Source organism: Geospiza fortis, unplaced genomic scaffold (genome assembly GCF_000277835.1).
Source record: "Geospiza fortis unplaced genomic scaffold, GeoFor_1.0 scaffold1257, whole genome shotgun sequence".
Classification (NCBI taxonomy): domain Eukaryota; kingdom Metazoa; phylum Chordata; class Aves; order Passeriformes; family Thraupidae; genus Geospiza; species Geospiza fortis.
The window spans coordinates 43,597-57,340 of record NW_005054658.1 but is presented as its reverse complement, the minus strand read 5'-3'; the positions used below and the strand labels follow the sequence as shown (position 1 = coordinate 57,340).

At 39.5% G+C, this 13,744-nt stretch overlaps 1 protein-coding gene across 1 annotated transcript in view; it reads right to left on the bottom strand.

Annotated features, from left to right (window-relative positions):
- Positions 1–2,020: 2,020 nt before the first annotated feature.
- Positions 2,021–13,744, bottom strand: part of UPP1 (uridine phosphorylase 1) — a 26,614-nt gene continuing 14,890 nt past the window's right edge. The window contains exons 2-8 of the mRNA XM_031064928.1: positions 11,198–11,263; positions 8,225–8,342; positions 7,565–7,723; positions 6,409–6,523; positions 5,746–5,955; positions 4,126–4,272; positions 2,021–2,679 (exon numbers count right to left, since the gene is read on the bottom strand). Of these exons, the coding sequence (XP_030920788.1) occupies positions 2,540–2,679; positions 4,126–4,272; positions 5,746–5,955; positions 6,409–6,523; positions 7,565–7,723; positions 8,225–8,342; positions 11,198–11,263 (955 nt within the window). The 3' untranslated portion in view covers positions 2,021–2,539. The remainder of the gene's footprint in view (positions 2,680–4,125; positions 4,273–5,745; positions 5,956–6,408; positions 6,524–7,564; positions 7,724–8,224; positions 8,343–11,197; positions 11,264–13,744) is intronic.

Sequence of the window (13,744 nt, the reverse complement as noted above, 5' to 3'; positions counted from 1 at the left end):
ACTTGGTATCCTTTGACTTCTAATTTTAAGCTTTCATATGCCCCTTTACTCCATCTGGTCAGGATGGGAAGCCCAGAAGTAAATATTTTAGCAGAAAGAAATGTACAGTGTCCTAAGGAACAGTGGGAAGGAGGAAGGACATACAGGCAAAAGGTTAATGGCTCATCTTTCAGAGGCTTCTGCCAGGGGCTGGCTATTGATTTAATACAAAATAGTTGCCTCATCCCATGAATGCATGACCCTTATCTCCACCTCGGCCAGGCCACAACACCAGCTCATCTTTCAGAGGCTTCTGCCAGGGTCTGGCTATTGATTTAATACAATAGTTGCCTCATCCCATAATGCATGACCCTTATCTCCAGCTCGGCCAGGCCACAACACCGTTTATATTTTAGCAGCTAGTACGTAAGAGTTTTCATATGAGTTCTCAGAGTAGAAGTGCCTACATTATTTGACTGTAAATACAAAAACTTTTTAGTTTCATTTGACAGCACACACTATTAAAATAATTCTTTTAAACAAGTTTCCAGATTCATTCTGTCCTTCCTTTAAAAAGACAGATCACATCATTTTAAATTCATACCTCCAGGACAATTGTAGTAATATGCTTCCCCAGACCTTCACAGAGTGACATTAAGTGTTTGTTTTCTAGATAAAGCATCTTTTTTTGTCTCTTTAGGTACTTCTTATTAAGAATTTCTTATACAACAGCAAACTGTCTCATCCAAACCCATGCCAGTCAATCTGCTGTAAGACTTCCTTCATCATAAAGTGCAGCGCGCACTGACATGATCTCATTTTTGTCTCCTTGTTGCTGTTTTGAGAACAGGACCTTGAAGAGAAAAGTTGTGCTTTGTTGCATGCTTCCCAAAGGGCCTCACAGACTTCACACAATGCCTAGGCAAGCATCAAGCATAGTTAAACACAGATTTTTTTTTTTTTTTTTAATAAAGGAGAATGTTCAAACAAAATGTGGAGCCATTCCCACTTCTTTCCTTGCCTTAAGCTTAGGGAAAAAAATATTTTCTCTGAAAAATTACCTTCTCTGTATATCCTGATCATAAATAAGAAAATGTGGCTTTAAAATTAACAGAAGACTAGATTGTAACTTTGTAAAAGTTATTAATATGTTTTCCAGTTTAAAGACTCATCAAATGTAGGGAGACTGATCTTCATTAGCAATTTCCTGTTCATGAGTCACCCTTCTTTTTTTAATGTTTTCATCACATTGTTTCCAGTCTCAGTCACTTGGCGATTGTGCCTACTACTAACATCCCTCTCTTATAGTTCTAACTCTTGTGCTTGTTAACAGCATTGCAGACTGCAATCCTCATCAAAAAAAATTCATTTTGCTGGGTCAGCCACAGCTGTTCTGAGAGCTTTTTCCGACTTTTTGACCTGTGACCCCTGCTAGGACTGGACCCTCCCCTAGCTGCAGTAGAAAGAAAAATAAAAAATAAAAAAAAAGAAAAAGAGATGAACATATTTTCTTTAACTGACCACATATTTACATTCAAACTACAGCAGCAAAGCAGCAATGAGTATGATTAAAAAAAAAACAAACCACTTAGGCCAACATTAGTGGAAAAAACTGCATTTGCAGAAGGGGTTTTGATGGCATGTACCACTAAGAGGTAAACTTCAGTTCTCCAGAAAAACTGGGAACCATTGCAACAGTCAGTGCTACATCCTGAGAATAGAGATGAATACCAATTATAAAAAAAAAAAAAGAAACAAAGTAAAAGCAAGCAAAGAAAAGGGTTACCATAATACAGGCCTGTGGACTTGCTGTGCATCTCCTGAATGCCTTCGGTTCCTCTTCATAAGCACGAGTCTTGTTTCAGCAAAAGATTGCTAGTACTTCAATGCAAAATTACTTAATGCATAAATATCTCCTGGGTATTGATTCAATTCTTTAGTTAAAATATTGCTGGATTAGTATCTAGGCAGTACTGCTATTCAACAGTTCAGTGTCAAGTCCTTAATGCTTAGAAATTTCAGTCCCACACTTTGCAATTTCATGAAATTTTAATATATGAAAATAGTATTGTTTATTTGTCAAAGTCTGCAAAAAAAAATAAACTGCATTCACTTTAAGTTTTATTTACAAGTGAAGAAACAAAGACAATTATAACTTATTTAATTTTTTATAACAACAAGAAAATTATTCAAATTTTTAAGTTAATTTGCTGGTATGCATGTACTTGGCCATAAAGTTTGATCATCTCTCTAGTTTTTCCTTTACAGCAGAGAAAAATAAAGCTTTTTCATGTATTATCACAGACTTGTCCTTCACAACAGATCCACTTTCCAATTCGCAGAAAAGTGAGTTTTCTATCCAGCAATGCATAACTAAGCAAACCTTAAGTGAAGTCCTTCAGCATATTCAGTTCCCAAAGAGCAGTGACATAAATGATTAACTTCCACTGACACACGGAATGCTGTAAGTTACTCTGAGGGAAAAGACCTGCAATGCACTGAAGGCATAACCAGATCTGTACAAAGGCCTTCTCCTTCTCTAAAACACGAGATGGATATTTCATACTTTCCCAAGACTTTTCTTAATGAAATATCCCACTAACTTCTGCGGCCTCTGCTGGTACTCCACAAGGACATCATGTGGGCTGCTGATCTGATCCCCTTCGAGTCGATTCAGAAGAGTGACACACACTACAGCAGCTAGAAATGAAAAGACAGCATTAGTTAGGAATGACACTCTTACATTTTACAGTCCAAAAGCATAAACATTTGAACAAACCACTAAAAGAACAGAAATACAAGAGAATACAACAAACTCCAAAAAAGAGTGTGCAGTACCATGAGATGCTAGGGGACTAGCATGCTGTGGATGATACAAGGTAGAAATAGTTTAAGGGAACTGCTTGCTACACTAATAAAGCCCGAGCTGTCAGGCAGCTGCAGACACTTATTGTTATATCATTATTTCTATGTTTTCCTTGATAGGAAGTGTATTTCACAAGTACCCAGGACATGCCTGGTAGGAAGTGCCTGACACAAGGTTCTAGCAGAGCCACAGTCCTGCCCTGAGTGCCTGTGCTGTAGGTGCCATCCCTCAGGAAGCAGCAGAAAAAAGCTGCCTCCACATTCATGGACAGGGAACGCTGCAAGCACACAGGGACCCCAAGGATCATCTCAGGTTCACATGCTGCCTTTCATTAATCAAAACCCCAAAGGCAAAACCCCTCCTTTCACTCATGCTCAGGTCTATCACTCAACCCTATAACTCTGCTCTGTCTGGGGTTTCTGCCAGTGGCAATTTGCAGAGCGCAAACAGTAAATACATATTAGGGACCTACAAAGCAGAGACAGCCAAAGGCCTCCTGAATTGCTCAGGGATAGTTCTAGTTGGGTTTTTAATTCCTTTCAAGCCAGTAAGAACTCAATGTGTTTGATATAACCACTGGCCTTTTTGCTTATATTTCATCATTTGACTTCTTTGAGTTTAAAGGAGATTGAGAAACATCAGTGTTTTAAATCAGCATATTCCTTGCTAAGGAAAGTGAGAGAAGACAATTAATATGATAAGAAAGACACTGTATTACATTATCTTTAATTTCCCTTTTTTATTTACCATGCATTAAAAATTTTTAACTCATTTTATGATTTGGAACAGTTTATTCATGACACTGCTAAAAATCCTCAACTGTTTAAGAATCATAGTCTTAAGTCTACAGAAAATAATTTTATGTTCCATTTGATATGGAAGTATAGAAACTGAGTATAGTTACATATATATAGATCTGAGAATCACCTGATTGATTGAACTAAGCAGTTGCTTTCTGTAAACTTCAAAAGCTACCTGGAAAAAACAAATTAATGCCATAGGGTAATTAGGCACTTTAATGATTTACATGGTTGCCATGGGCTGGAATAGCAAATGACAGAAGTAAACTGTGTAAAAACTGCATGAGGAATTATTATAAGTTGTGACAAAACTGACGCACATTGAAAAGTGATAGCAACAAAATTATAAGCAGAAATATCTTTTATATATATGCATATGTGCAGAAGGTATATTAACATTTCTCTGCAGTTTTTAGCCACAAACCCCCTGCAATACAAAAAATTTCCTATAGCTAGGATAAAGTGACTAAGTTAGTTTACCTTTGACACCACTGAGATTACACATTGCAGCAAATACAGAAGACTCCATCTCGATGTTTCTCACGCCAGACTCATAAGCATTCTTCAAATATTGCAGCTTTTCTTCCTCATCATATAAGCAGATTGCACCATCCAACCTGCCCTGTCCTAGAAAGTAATTTTGTAGAACATTTCAGACTGATGAAGTCACAGACCAAATTCAATTTTGAAAACACCCAGTTATTATAGTGTCCTCCATATAGTGCTCAGCTTTTACTACTACTCTTCATTTTTGTGCATAAGACAAATAGGACAAAGTGATTCTTAGCTATTGCTACAGCGTATACATATTATTTGTATTCTTTATAATCATGGTTACTTAATCGTAATTGGTGAATCATGGTAACTTAATTAGTCCTCTTCAGCTTCAATTCTCAAATTTACAAACAGGAAAATGTATGTTGTACATTCCCACACCTACAAGTACCAAAATTCCACAAGAAACTTAAAGTTTTATGGAAGAGCTGCATTTTTAATATGTTTAATCACTGTCTAAAAAAAGCACCAGGCTTAAAAATGCTTTCCTGTTTCTACCTTAAAAGGATGAACATTTTATTACTTACAGACTTTCCAAGGTAAGAGATGTACAGTCTCTTAAACTAACTAGCTAATACTGTTGTACATTTTGAGAAAAATTTTACTCAAATTATTCAAGGACATCACCTACAGACAAGACAGCAGCAGGCTAAGTATAGTAGGGTTGAAATACACTGTATTCTACTTAGTCTCTTCTTGGGTTTGGGAGATGTACTCCTAAATTAATGTCCTCAATCCTGTTCTCAGCTTTTGCTGTATGAATTGAAAACATCCCTGACACTTTTTTAGTGTTGCTTGCACCTGTGGCTGGTGCCTGAGATACACAAACTGACAGTGTGTGCTTCTGCCCAAGCTGGACCACTACGATGAAGATCATTTGTCACCTACTCAGCAACAGACAGAGAAAGTGGGATGAGGTGCCACGTACAGTCTGTTCTCGCAAGGTTTGAAACGTGTTTCTGAATGAACATCTAGATTTGGGAGATCAGAAAAGCACCTGAATGCCTGTATGTTTATCCAAAATAGGCCTTGCCCATTTGTGTCTCCTACATAGCCACACTGACACAACTCAGCAAAATACTATCTTTGGTTGTCTGATCACTGCTTTGCTCAAACTGAAACAAGTTTCAGCCTTTCTTTCATAAAATATTTACTTTAACGAGTGCAAAGAAAACCAACCCTAAACAAGTCGCAAATAATTCCCACTCCTCTAATCCCCTAGGATACTTCAATAAATCACATAAATTTTGTGACAAATATACCTGACAGGTACATGAGAAATGTATAGTAGACTATATCTACTTCAGAGGATCTATTAAAGCTGGGGAGAAACCTCCACAAAATTAAAAGTTTGATGCAGCCAACTGCAAAGTACAATGCTTGATTTTACACAGAAGAAAAAAATAGGCTAATTGAGATCTGTGAGACAAGCCAGAGTAGGGAACACATTCTGTTAGTGAACTGGAAGCTTAATGTTATATATTATTCAATATTTATCTATTGCTGCTTACCAATATTCTTCTGTTAGTCTATCATCAGCCTTACCTTCATAAAAATCCAAAGTGCACATGGTGTTTCCAATGACTGTATTGAACTGACCAATTTCTTTACTGCACTGCATCAGCTCCTTAGCCAGCTGTTCATCGAGGTTGGTGCTGCGAATTACTGTCTTTCCCAGAACAACCTGTTCCAGCTGAGGCTTGAAGGTGGCATCTACAGACTGCCTAGTTATAACCACTGAGCCTGGCTCCAGACCTGCAGCAAAAGGAAATAGATATATCTTCACAATGCAGTTAACCAGTGGTTTCCAGACACATAAAACATACATCTTGACCCAACCCTGCTTCTCTTAAAGGTGGGGATTTTTGCTCTGAATCCACCATGAATTTTTTGTCCAGGCCTAGCTGCTTCAGTTAAATTATTACAAATAATTTCTGAAATAATGACATTGTTCGTTTTTCACTTCTTTCTTATATTTCCATACAGGACAGGAATGTCCTTCTTCTCACATTGTCAGATCTTTAAGTGCATTTTCCCTATGCAAAAGCAGATGTTGCCTTTACTTTCAAAATTACAGAAGAAAAATTATGCATCTCCTGTGGAAAACTGTTCTGACCATTAGTATCTTACATGCAGAGAGATGCTTTGCTCTCCTGCAAAGACACTTTGGTTTGCAGAAATGAAGAAAGAAATCAAGAGGGGAAATACCTATTCCACCAGAGGTGCCAATGCGAATGATGGTTATGTCGGAACACTTTGCATGATACAACAGTTTGATCAGCTCGTGCAACATGATTGAAATAGAAGGAATGCCCATGCCATGCTCAAAAGGAAACACAAATTAATATTCCACATTCACACAGACAACACAAAATATATATGGAAGAAGCAGCTGGACATTATCTCCTGCCTGATGCTGTTTTCCCAAATGCCACCTAACTCACTCCCAAAAAAAACCCAACCTCTGGGTCTACAGAAGGATACTGAAAGGGCCTACAAATAGACTCCCACTAACTTTGACAGACTGTGGATGAAATACAGTATTTCCAAAAATCATGAATTACAGAACATTCTCGTTCCAAAAATCATGAATTACAGAACATTTACATTCTCAAAAGTATAGAGTGTCCTTTCTCAATAGCTGACTAAAGCACTTCATCACGGAGCATTTCCTAAACACAAGAAAAGCCCCACTCTGATTTTTCACGAACCTGAATTGCTAGTGAATAGTTAAGCTAATTTTCTTCACAACACAGACACCATGGTTTAGTCTTGACGTTCAGCAAATATAAATCCACATTAGCTTGCACAATATTCTGATAATTACAGCTTACAAGAAAGGGTACAAAATAATACTACAGTTTTGCAATTGCAATTGAAGCATGTAATTCTATCTACAAATTGAAGCTATGAATTTCTTTAAAATGCATACCTGGGTTGGCAGCACCAGTCCCATGGAATGCTACTCTTAAGCACATTTGACAGTGCCATTGTAGATACATAGATCTGGGTGTGATACAGACATTTTCCCAATACCCCACATGCATCAAGTGACTTTTTTCCCCCCATTTCAGGGTACAGAATGAGGCAACAGTAACAGCTCAAAAAATCTGTGAGACCATTCCTGCAACACCTCAGTGGTACACTGAGGAAAGAGGGATGCAAGAAGGAGCAAACAAAGTTATTGGAGATTTTCCCTCTTACAAAAAAGGGCTGAAAAGGAATCCTTAATTAGCTGACTGCCCTATTTTGAGCAGACTGTTTAGGACTGTGAAGTATTTAAAAGAAACATGCATTCAAATTTTCTGCTTTGAACGGCATCAAAACTGGCCCATGTCCCGTGTCAGAGGAGGGAGGCACTTACGCTGACGGACAGCACGGGCCCCACTTTGTACATGGCGTAGCGGTCAGTGCCCGCGCAGATGTTGGGGTAGTCACGCCCAGGGCTCCCGAGCCCCAGCTCCTCTGCTATGTAGGCAATGAAAGCTTTCATCCTGGAAGGGCTTCCTCCAACACACACAAACTGGGGTGGAAAGGGTTCAACAAAACAAAATCAGTTGTGTGGTTCTGTGTGTCAGAGAACATGCAAAGAACAACATGAAAGCAAACGCCTTCAGTTAGCACAGATTTATCCCCAGATATGGTGCTTCTCATTATCATTCTAAAATGCCGTGAAGAAGAATTATGGAAAAAACTCAGCTGTCTACAGCACTCAAATACTTTCACCCTGTTTAAACTAATGAAAGACAAATATTGATATGAAGACCCAACAAACAAAAGTGGTATCTGAATAGACCCTATAGCATTTGCCTTTTTACTGGATGAAAAGAGACAGTCAAAAACAATTACCCTCAGCTTTGTTGGATAGCAAAAGTGACAAGAACCCACAAAATTTTTCCCCTTTTTTACTCCTCAGTCGCTGGTAGTCTGACACATTTAACCTTATTCTGAAGCCAGCTACACTTTCACCTTTTACAGAAAAGCTCAGAAGCTTTGTTCTGCTGAACAAAGCAAAGCATCTCACCTTTACATCCCCAAACAATGTTGGAAAATCATGGGTACCGGTCCCAAGAGCAAAATGGTACAGGATGTCTTCTTTCATTTTCTCCAGGTGAGGGTTGCAGAGATGAATAAAATTCTCTCTACCAAGAGAGCAGCATTGTGAAACATATAGAATATATACAAATATATGTAGAATATATACAAACATTGAACAGATGACAATTCTTCAAAGTCAAGCAGTCAAAAGTTGGGAAATGCCACATGTACAAATGCCTGTACTACCTTATTTTGTTTCCTTGTGCATTGTGTTAAAGAAACCCTAAATTTCATAACAGGATGAAATTGCTGAAGAAAAGCCCAGATGTTAAGATGCATTTGCAGCAGTGCAATCTTTATCTCATTTTATCTTGTTTTCTTAAATAGTATTAAAGCTGGGTAGCACAGTGGGTCTTTACAGTGAGCAGAGCAATGGGAGCAGGACCAGGGAACAGTCAATAGCCCACCATACTATACAGGCAATCTATAGCAAAGCTGAAAAGCAAAACTTGACCTCTGTTTAGACTGAAACTCTGTAAGACACCTGAGAAGGATGGGATGATTTCAGCTGTATGGACAAGCACAAACTAGATTTCTGGCAATTTGTCTTACTCTGTCATACAGACAGGAGAAAAAAAACCCTATGACATGAAACTGATAACAAGGGTACAGAGGATCTGAAAAACAAAAGAGAAAAGTGGAGATCTGAAGCAAGGAGAAAACCATAGAAGTGAAAAAAATAAGAAAAGGGAAAAGAGAGGAAGAGGTAAAAATAATTCACTTCTTCCTAAGTGCTTCTTGTAAAGAAATGACACATCTTCAAAGAAAAATAAAAATTAATCTGTCTGAAGAGACAGCAAATGATAGGACAAGGAGGGAAACCTGAACTACTTGGCCTGTGGGATCACATTCATGGAAAATTCAGTAGTGGACTAACTAAACAAGCTGAATGATTTATAAAATGTCTGCTTTCTGTTTGATGTTTTAAGTTGAATTGAAACAGGTAGGAAAGACTAGTCAATAAGTACAAGCTTAAGCAGAACACTGGCCAGTACTTCAAAGTAATTTCTGAGAGATGGAATCAAGCAGTAAATACCTTCCAGACACAAGATGACTTAATAGCTTAATGAAGTCTCAATGGAGGCACAGCATGGCTCAGCAAATTCAAACTGCTTTGTCAGAGGAGATGAACAAAAGACTTCACCTGGACTTCATTCAAAAAATCATTAGGACAACTTAAGAACAACTCTGAAGCCTAAACAGAGGTGTTTAGCACTATTTTAGATGGTCTAGGTCACAAAGTTATCTTATCTGTCTTCTAATGCCTCTCCAGAAAGGAGATAAGGCAGAAAGGAACTATGCTTTTCCATTACTTCCTATGCCTTATCTACCTATGCAGGATGAAGGAAGTCTTCAGTTGCCAAGATGCCCGTGCTGAGGTCACTGAACTGTTCCTCAGAAACCAAATAGTTCCAACCCAGATATTCTGAGGACAGCAATTTCTTCTGTTCCTGATGGTCTCTCTCCAGCAGCATTAATTATCCAGTAAAAGCTGCCCAACCAAGGAAAGAGGTGTCATCCCAGCCCACCCTATCTGTCCCTGCCCACTGCAGACAATCACCTTTAGCAACTGAAAGATCTGCCCACCCAGGCAGCCAGTCCATTCACCCCTTCAGTAGGAATGCCACTCCATGTCCTATGGTCTCCATTTGCATCCTTTCATACAAATCCTGCCTGAGGTGGAACCAAAGGCTTTGGCTGCCTTTGTTCTTCCTTCCAAGAGACCTGTTTGACTCTGGGGGAACTAGAGAGCAGGTTTATGGCCTGTCATGAAGACACAGACAATATAGGAATTCACCAGCTCATATTAGCAGAATTTCTAGGCTGCCTCCCCTGAATTATTCCTGTTCAGTTTTGTGGGACTCTCTGCATTTATTTACTGGGTCGTTCACTAATGCAGATCCAATATCTGGGTATGCTGATGTCCATTGGAATGGTTGTCACATACAAATAGGATAGGCTATGATTTGAAATCATTTTACAATCTATCCCCAAGCAATCAAAAAAAATTTCCTCCCTCATAAGAACACTGGCAATAAAACACTTCCTCATAAGAACACTGGCAATAAAAGCCTCTCTCGCGGAAATAAATCAGGGAAAGGCGAGGCCTCTATTAAAAGTTCAAGGAAATTCATGAGATATGTGCCACCACCACTGTCCTCATGCCTGGCCAAAGCACAACCTCCTTCCTCATCAGTAGCTATATTCCACCCTTTTCACCTCACAGCCCATCAATAGCACTCTCTGACCCACAGCCTCAACACAGTGAGAGGCTGTTATCAACTCGCTCAATTTATCCACACATCTGATTGCAGACTTGGACCCTGAGGTAAAAAGAGCAATAAAAACTAGCATGTTGTTATATGTACATACGATCAATGCCATGGATTTACAGGAGAGGCAAAGTTTGCTTGATAAAAATACTTGGCATGCAAAGCTCAGGAGCAGAAAATTTATTTCCCTAAAGCTGTTGTAAAGCACCTACAACTTCTAAGGGTGTAAGTAAAATATAAATCCAAAGACAAAAGAAGCATGTAGCACGTTTTAGTAAAATAAGCTTAAAGAAAGGATTAGAGAAAGACACTGAAATATTTGTTTGAACTCTTGAAGCAGCAGCCAAAATCAACATTTCAGCAGCTCATTGGACTAAAATAAAAATAAATAAAAACATCACCCTGCTTTGAAGTATTCACTGTTGAGAGAAGTTCAAATGGCTCACCAGCAAAGTCCTCTGTATAGGTGTGGTAAAGCAATAAAGCATCCAATTCTCAAAAGAGCTACTACCAGGTACTTGGCACTAGTATCATAAAATTTATCTTAAACTAAATGAGTGTGTAATGAGTTTGGGGAGGAAGTTTAAGTGTAAACTTGGACAAAATAATTCATTTGTCAATCTTACTTTGAAGCCTGTCCATCATCAGTTTTCTTCTTATTTGAGGAACCAGGAGCCATGTATGTCTTATACCTAGAATTATATTAAAAAAAAATATATAAGTGCATCAGAATAGTCCCATCTGTAAATCTGGAAGCACTAACAGAGAAAGAAACCTTGTATTGTATTGAGGATAACTACCATGAATATGAAATTCCCAAATAATCCAGTCACACCACAGCTTTTATAACTGGAGCAAAAGGAGCAAAATTATCATCCACAATTTTTACAGCTGAGCATCACCACTTTCAAACATTTAAGCCTAAATTAATCCCTTGCTATTGCAACTCCCACCTCATCACTAGCTCTGTTCTGTGGGGTGAACAGCTGCAGGTTCACTGGCCACAGAGAGGCAAGTCTCATTGCTAACTCACTCACCCTCTTTCCTCCATACCTCCCAACAACAGTGACTGGTGAACCACCTTCACTCCCCTTCCACCTCTGGCTCCAGGTCTCCAAAGCTAGTTCAGGCTGGCAGACACCTGACACCCAAATCCAGGAAGCATCTTACTCATAATATCCTCCTCATTAAACTCCTCCTACTGACCTTAAGAGCACTTCTTTCTCCAGCATAAAGCAAGGAGCATGAAACTAAAACACAGCTTCAAAAAGCCACAGCTCTCAGCTTATCATCTATCCTGAATACCTTCTTTTCTGATCCATTACCTTAACCTACATGCAAAATCTTCTCCCTATTGCATTCTTCTTTACATTTAAATAGACAAATGTATCACTGAGGCTTTCATGCTGGTCCGAGGACAGAATCATAATTATAGGATGATTAATTTGTTATTATTTTCAGAAGTGACTAAGGCTACATGCCGAAGCTGGTACTTTCTGGGGATGTCCTTATGGGAAGTATTGAATCATAATTTTCTCTACCCTCCATTAAGCAGGGCCTGACAGCACAGAGATTATAACAGAGACAGGACTGTAATCCTTAAAAAGCCCAGGATTACACCACAAGGAAACAGGAAGAAATTGATCTTGCAACAGAATTATATCATATGTGATTTTCTAATGAAGCGCCCAACCTAACAAACTAAACAAGAGACCTGCCTGTTAAAAGCCACTGAATAATGGAAATGTATTAAAATTTATAAGGACAATTCATTTTCTTCATTGAAAATATCAGCCTTTATTAAGTAGACCCAAATTTGCACGTACTAGGTATACTAAAAGTACACAACCAACTATGATCAAGGAGGGGAAGTATAAAAGTTGCATTTATAATCAACTACACTTCCTTATGGTGGTATGAAGTATAGTCAGCTACTACTGGGCAACACCACATACCACACACATTACAGGAAAAAAACATCATTTCTTCCTTCAGTGCCATGAATCCTGATAAAGAGGAGTTAGAAGCTAGGAAGAAGAAACAGAAGAGTGATTTTTATGTAGCAAGAAGAAAAATGGCTGCAAATAAACCAGGGATATTCATTCATCTCTTGTTCACAGTATTAAGCATCCACAAGATTTTTAATTGTTCTGGGTTCTGATCCCCTAAGTAATCACAGGTACACTTGACACAGGTACACAAGGTACACAGGCACACAAGTGAATACACTTCAAAAAACTGAGAACAAAGTTCTGACAGTCCAAAGGTCCAGCTTACCCCCTCAAGAGCACCTAGCTGGAGGCGTCTTGGCAGGAATTGAAGGACGCAGCGAGCATAAAGCAGCCTTCCCATGGCAGACCCTGACAGCAATCAGGTAGTTGTTGACAAGCTACCAGTTAATGTAAAACCACAAAACTCTCACGCTGTCTAACCAAATGGAAATTTTTACAGACGTGTCAAAAGTTACTGCAGTCTTCTTCAGCCAAAGTTAAAAATGATGTTCAACAATAATATGCACCCAGCAGGACTCAGATAAAGAAAGGACACAGCCTGTTTTAAGGTGTGTGCACATCCTAGAATGGTTTGGGTTGGAAGGACCCCTAAAGATCACCTGGTTCCAACCCTTCTGCCATGGGCAGAAGCACCTTTCACTAGACCAGTTTGCTCAGAGCTTCATCTAGTCTGTCCTTTAACGCTGCCAGGGATGGGGCATCCACAACTTCCCTGGGCAACCCGTTTCAGTGTCTCACCAACCTCAGTGAGACAGTGAGTGAAGGATTTCTTCCTGATATCTCATCTAAGCATCTAAATCCTCGCACTGGTGCTTTAAACCCACGCAGAATCCACTATAATTGCCATCTCTCATTTCCCCCCGCCATCCCTCATTTTTGAAGGAAGCCCACAGTCAGTGGTTTCTGCAGGGAAAAGCTCTTGTTCGGTGTTCGTCCATCATCAGGAAAAGCTGAAGTCGCTGCAAAATCGATTTTACCCTGCTGGTCCCCTCGCTGCTGGCGGGGCGCTCGCTCCCCGGCTCCGCAGACTGAGCAAGCGGCCCCATCCGCCGGACGCCGCGGCACGGCTGAAAGGAGCGCTCGCCCGGACCCACGCCCGCGCCCGCCGCCCCCGCTTCCCTACCCACTCTCCGCCCCCGCCGTCCGCCGACCGGGGGAGGG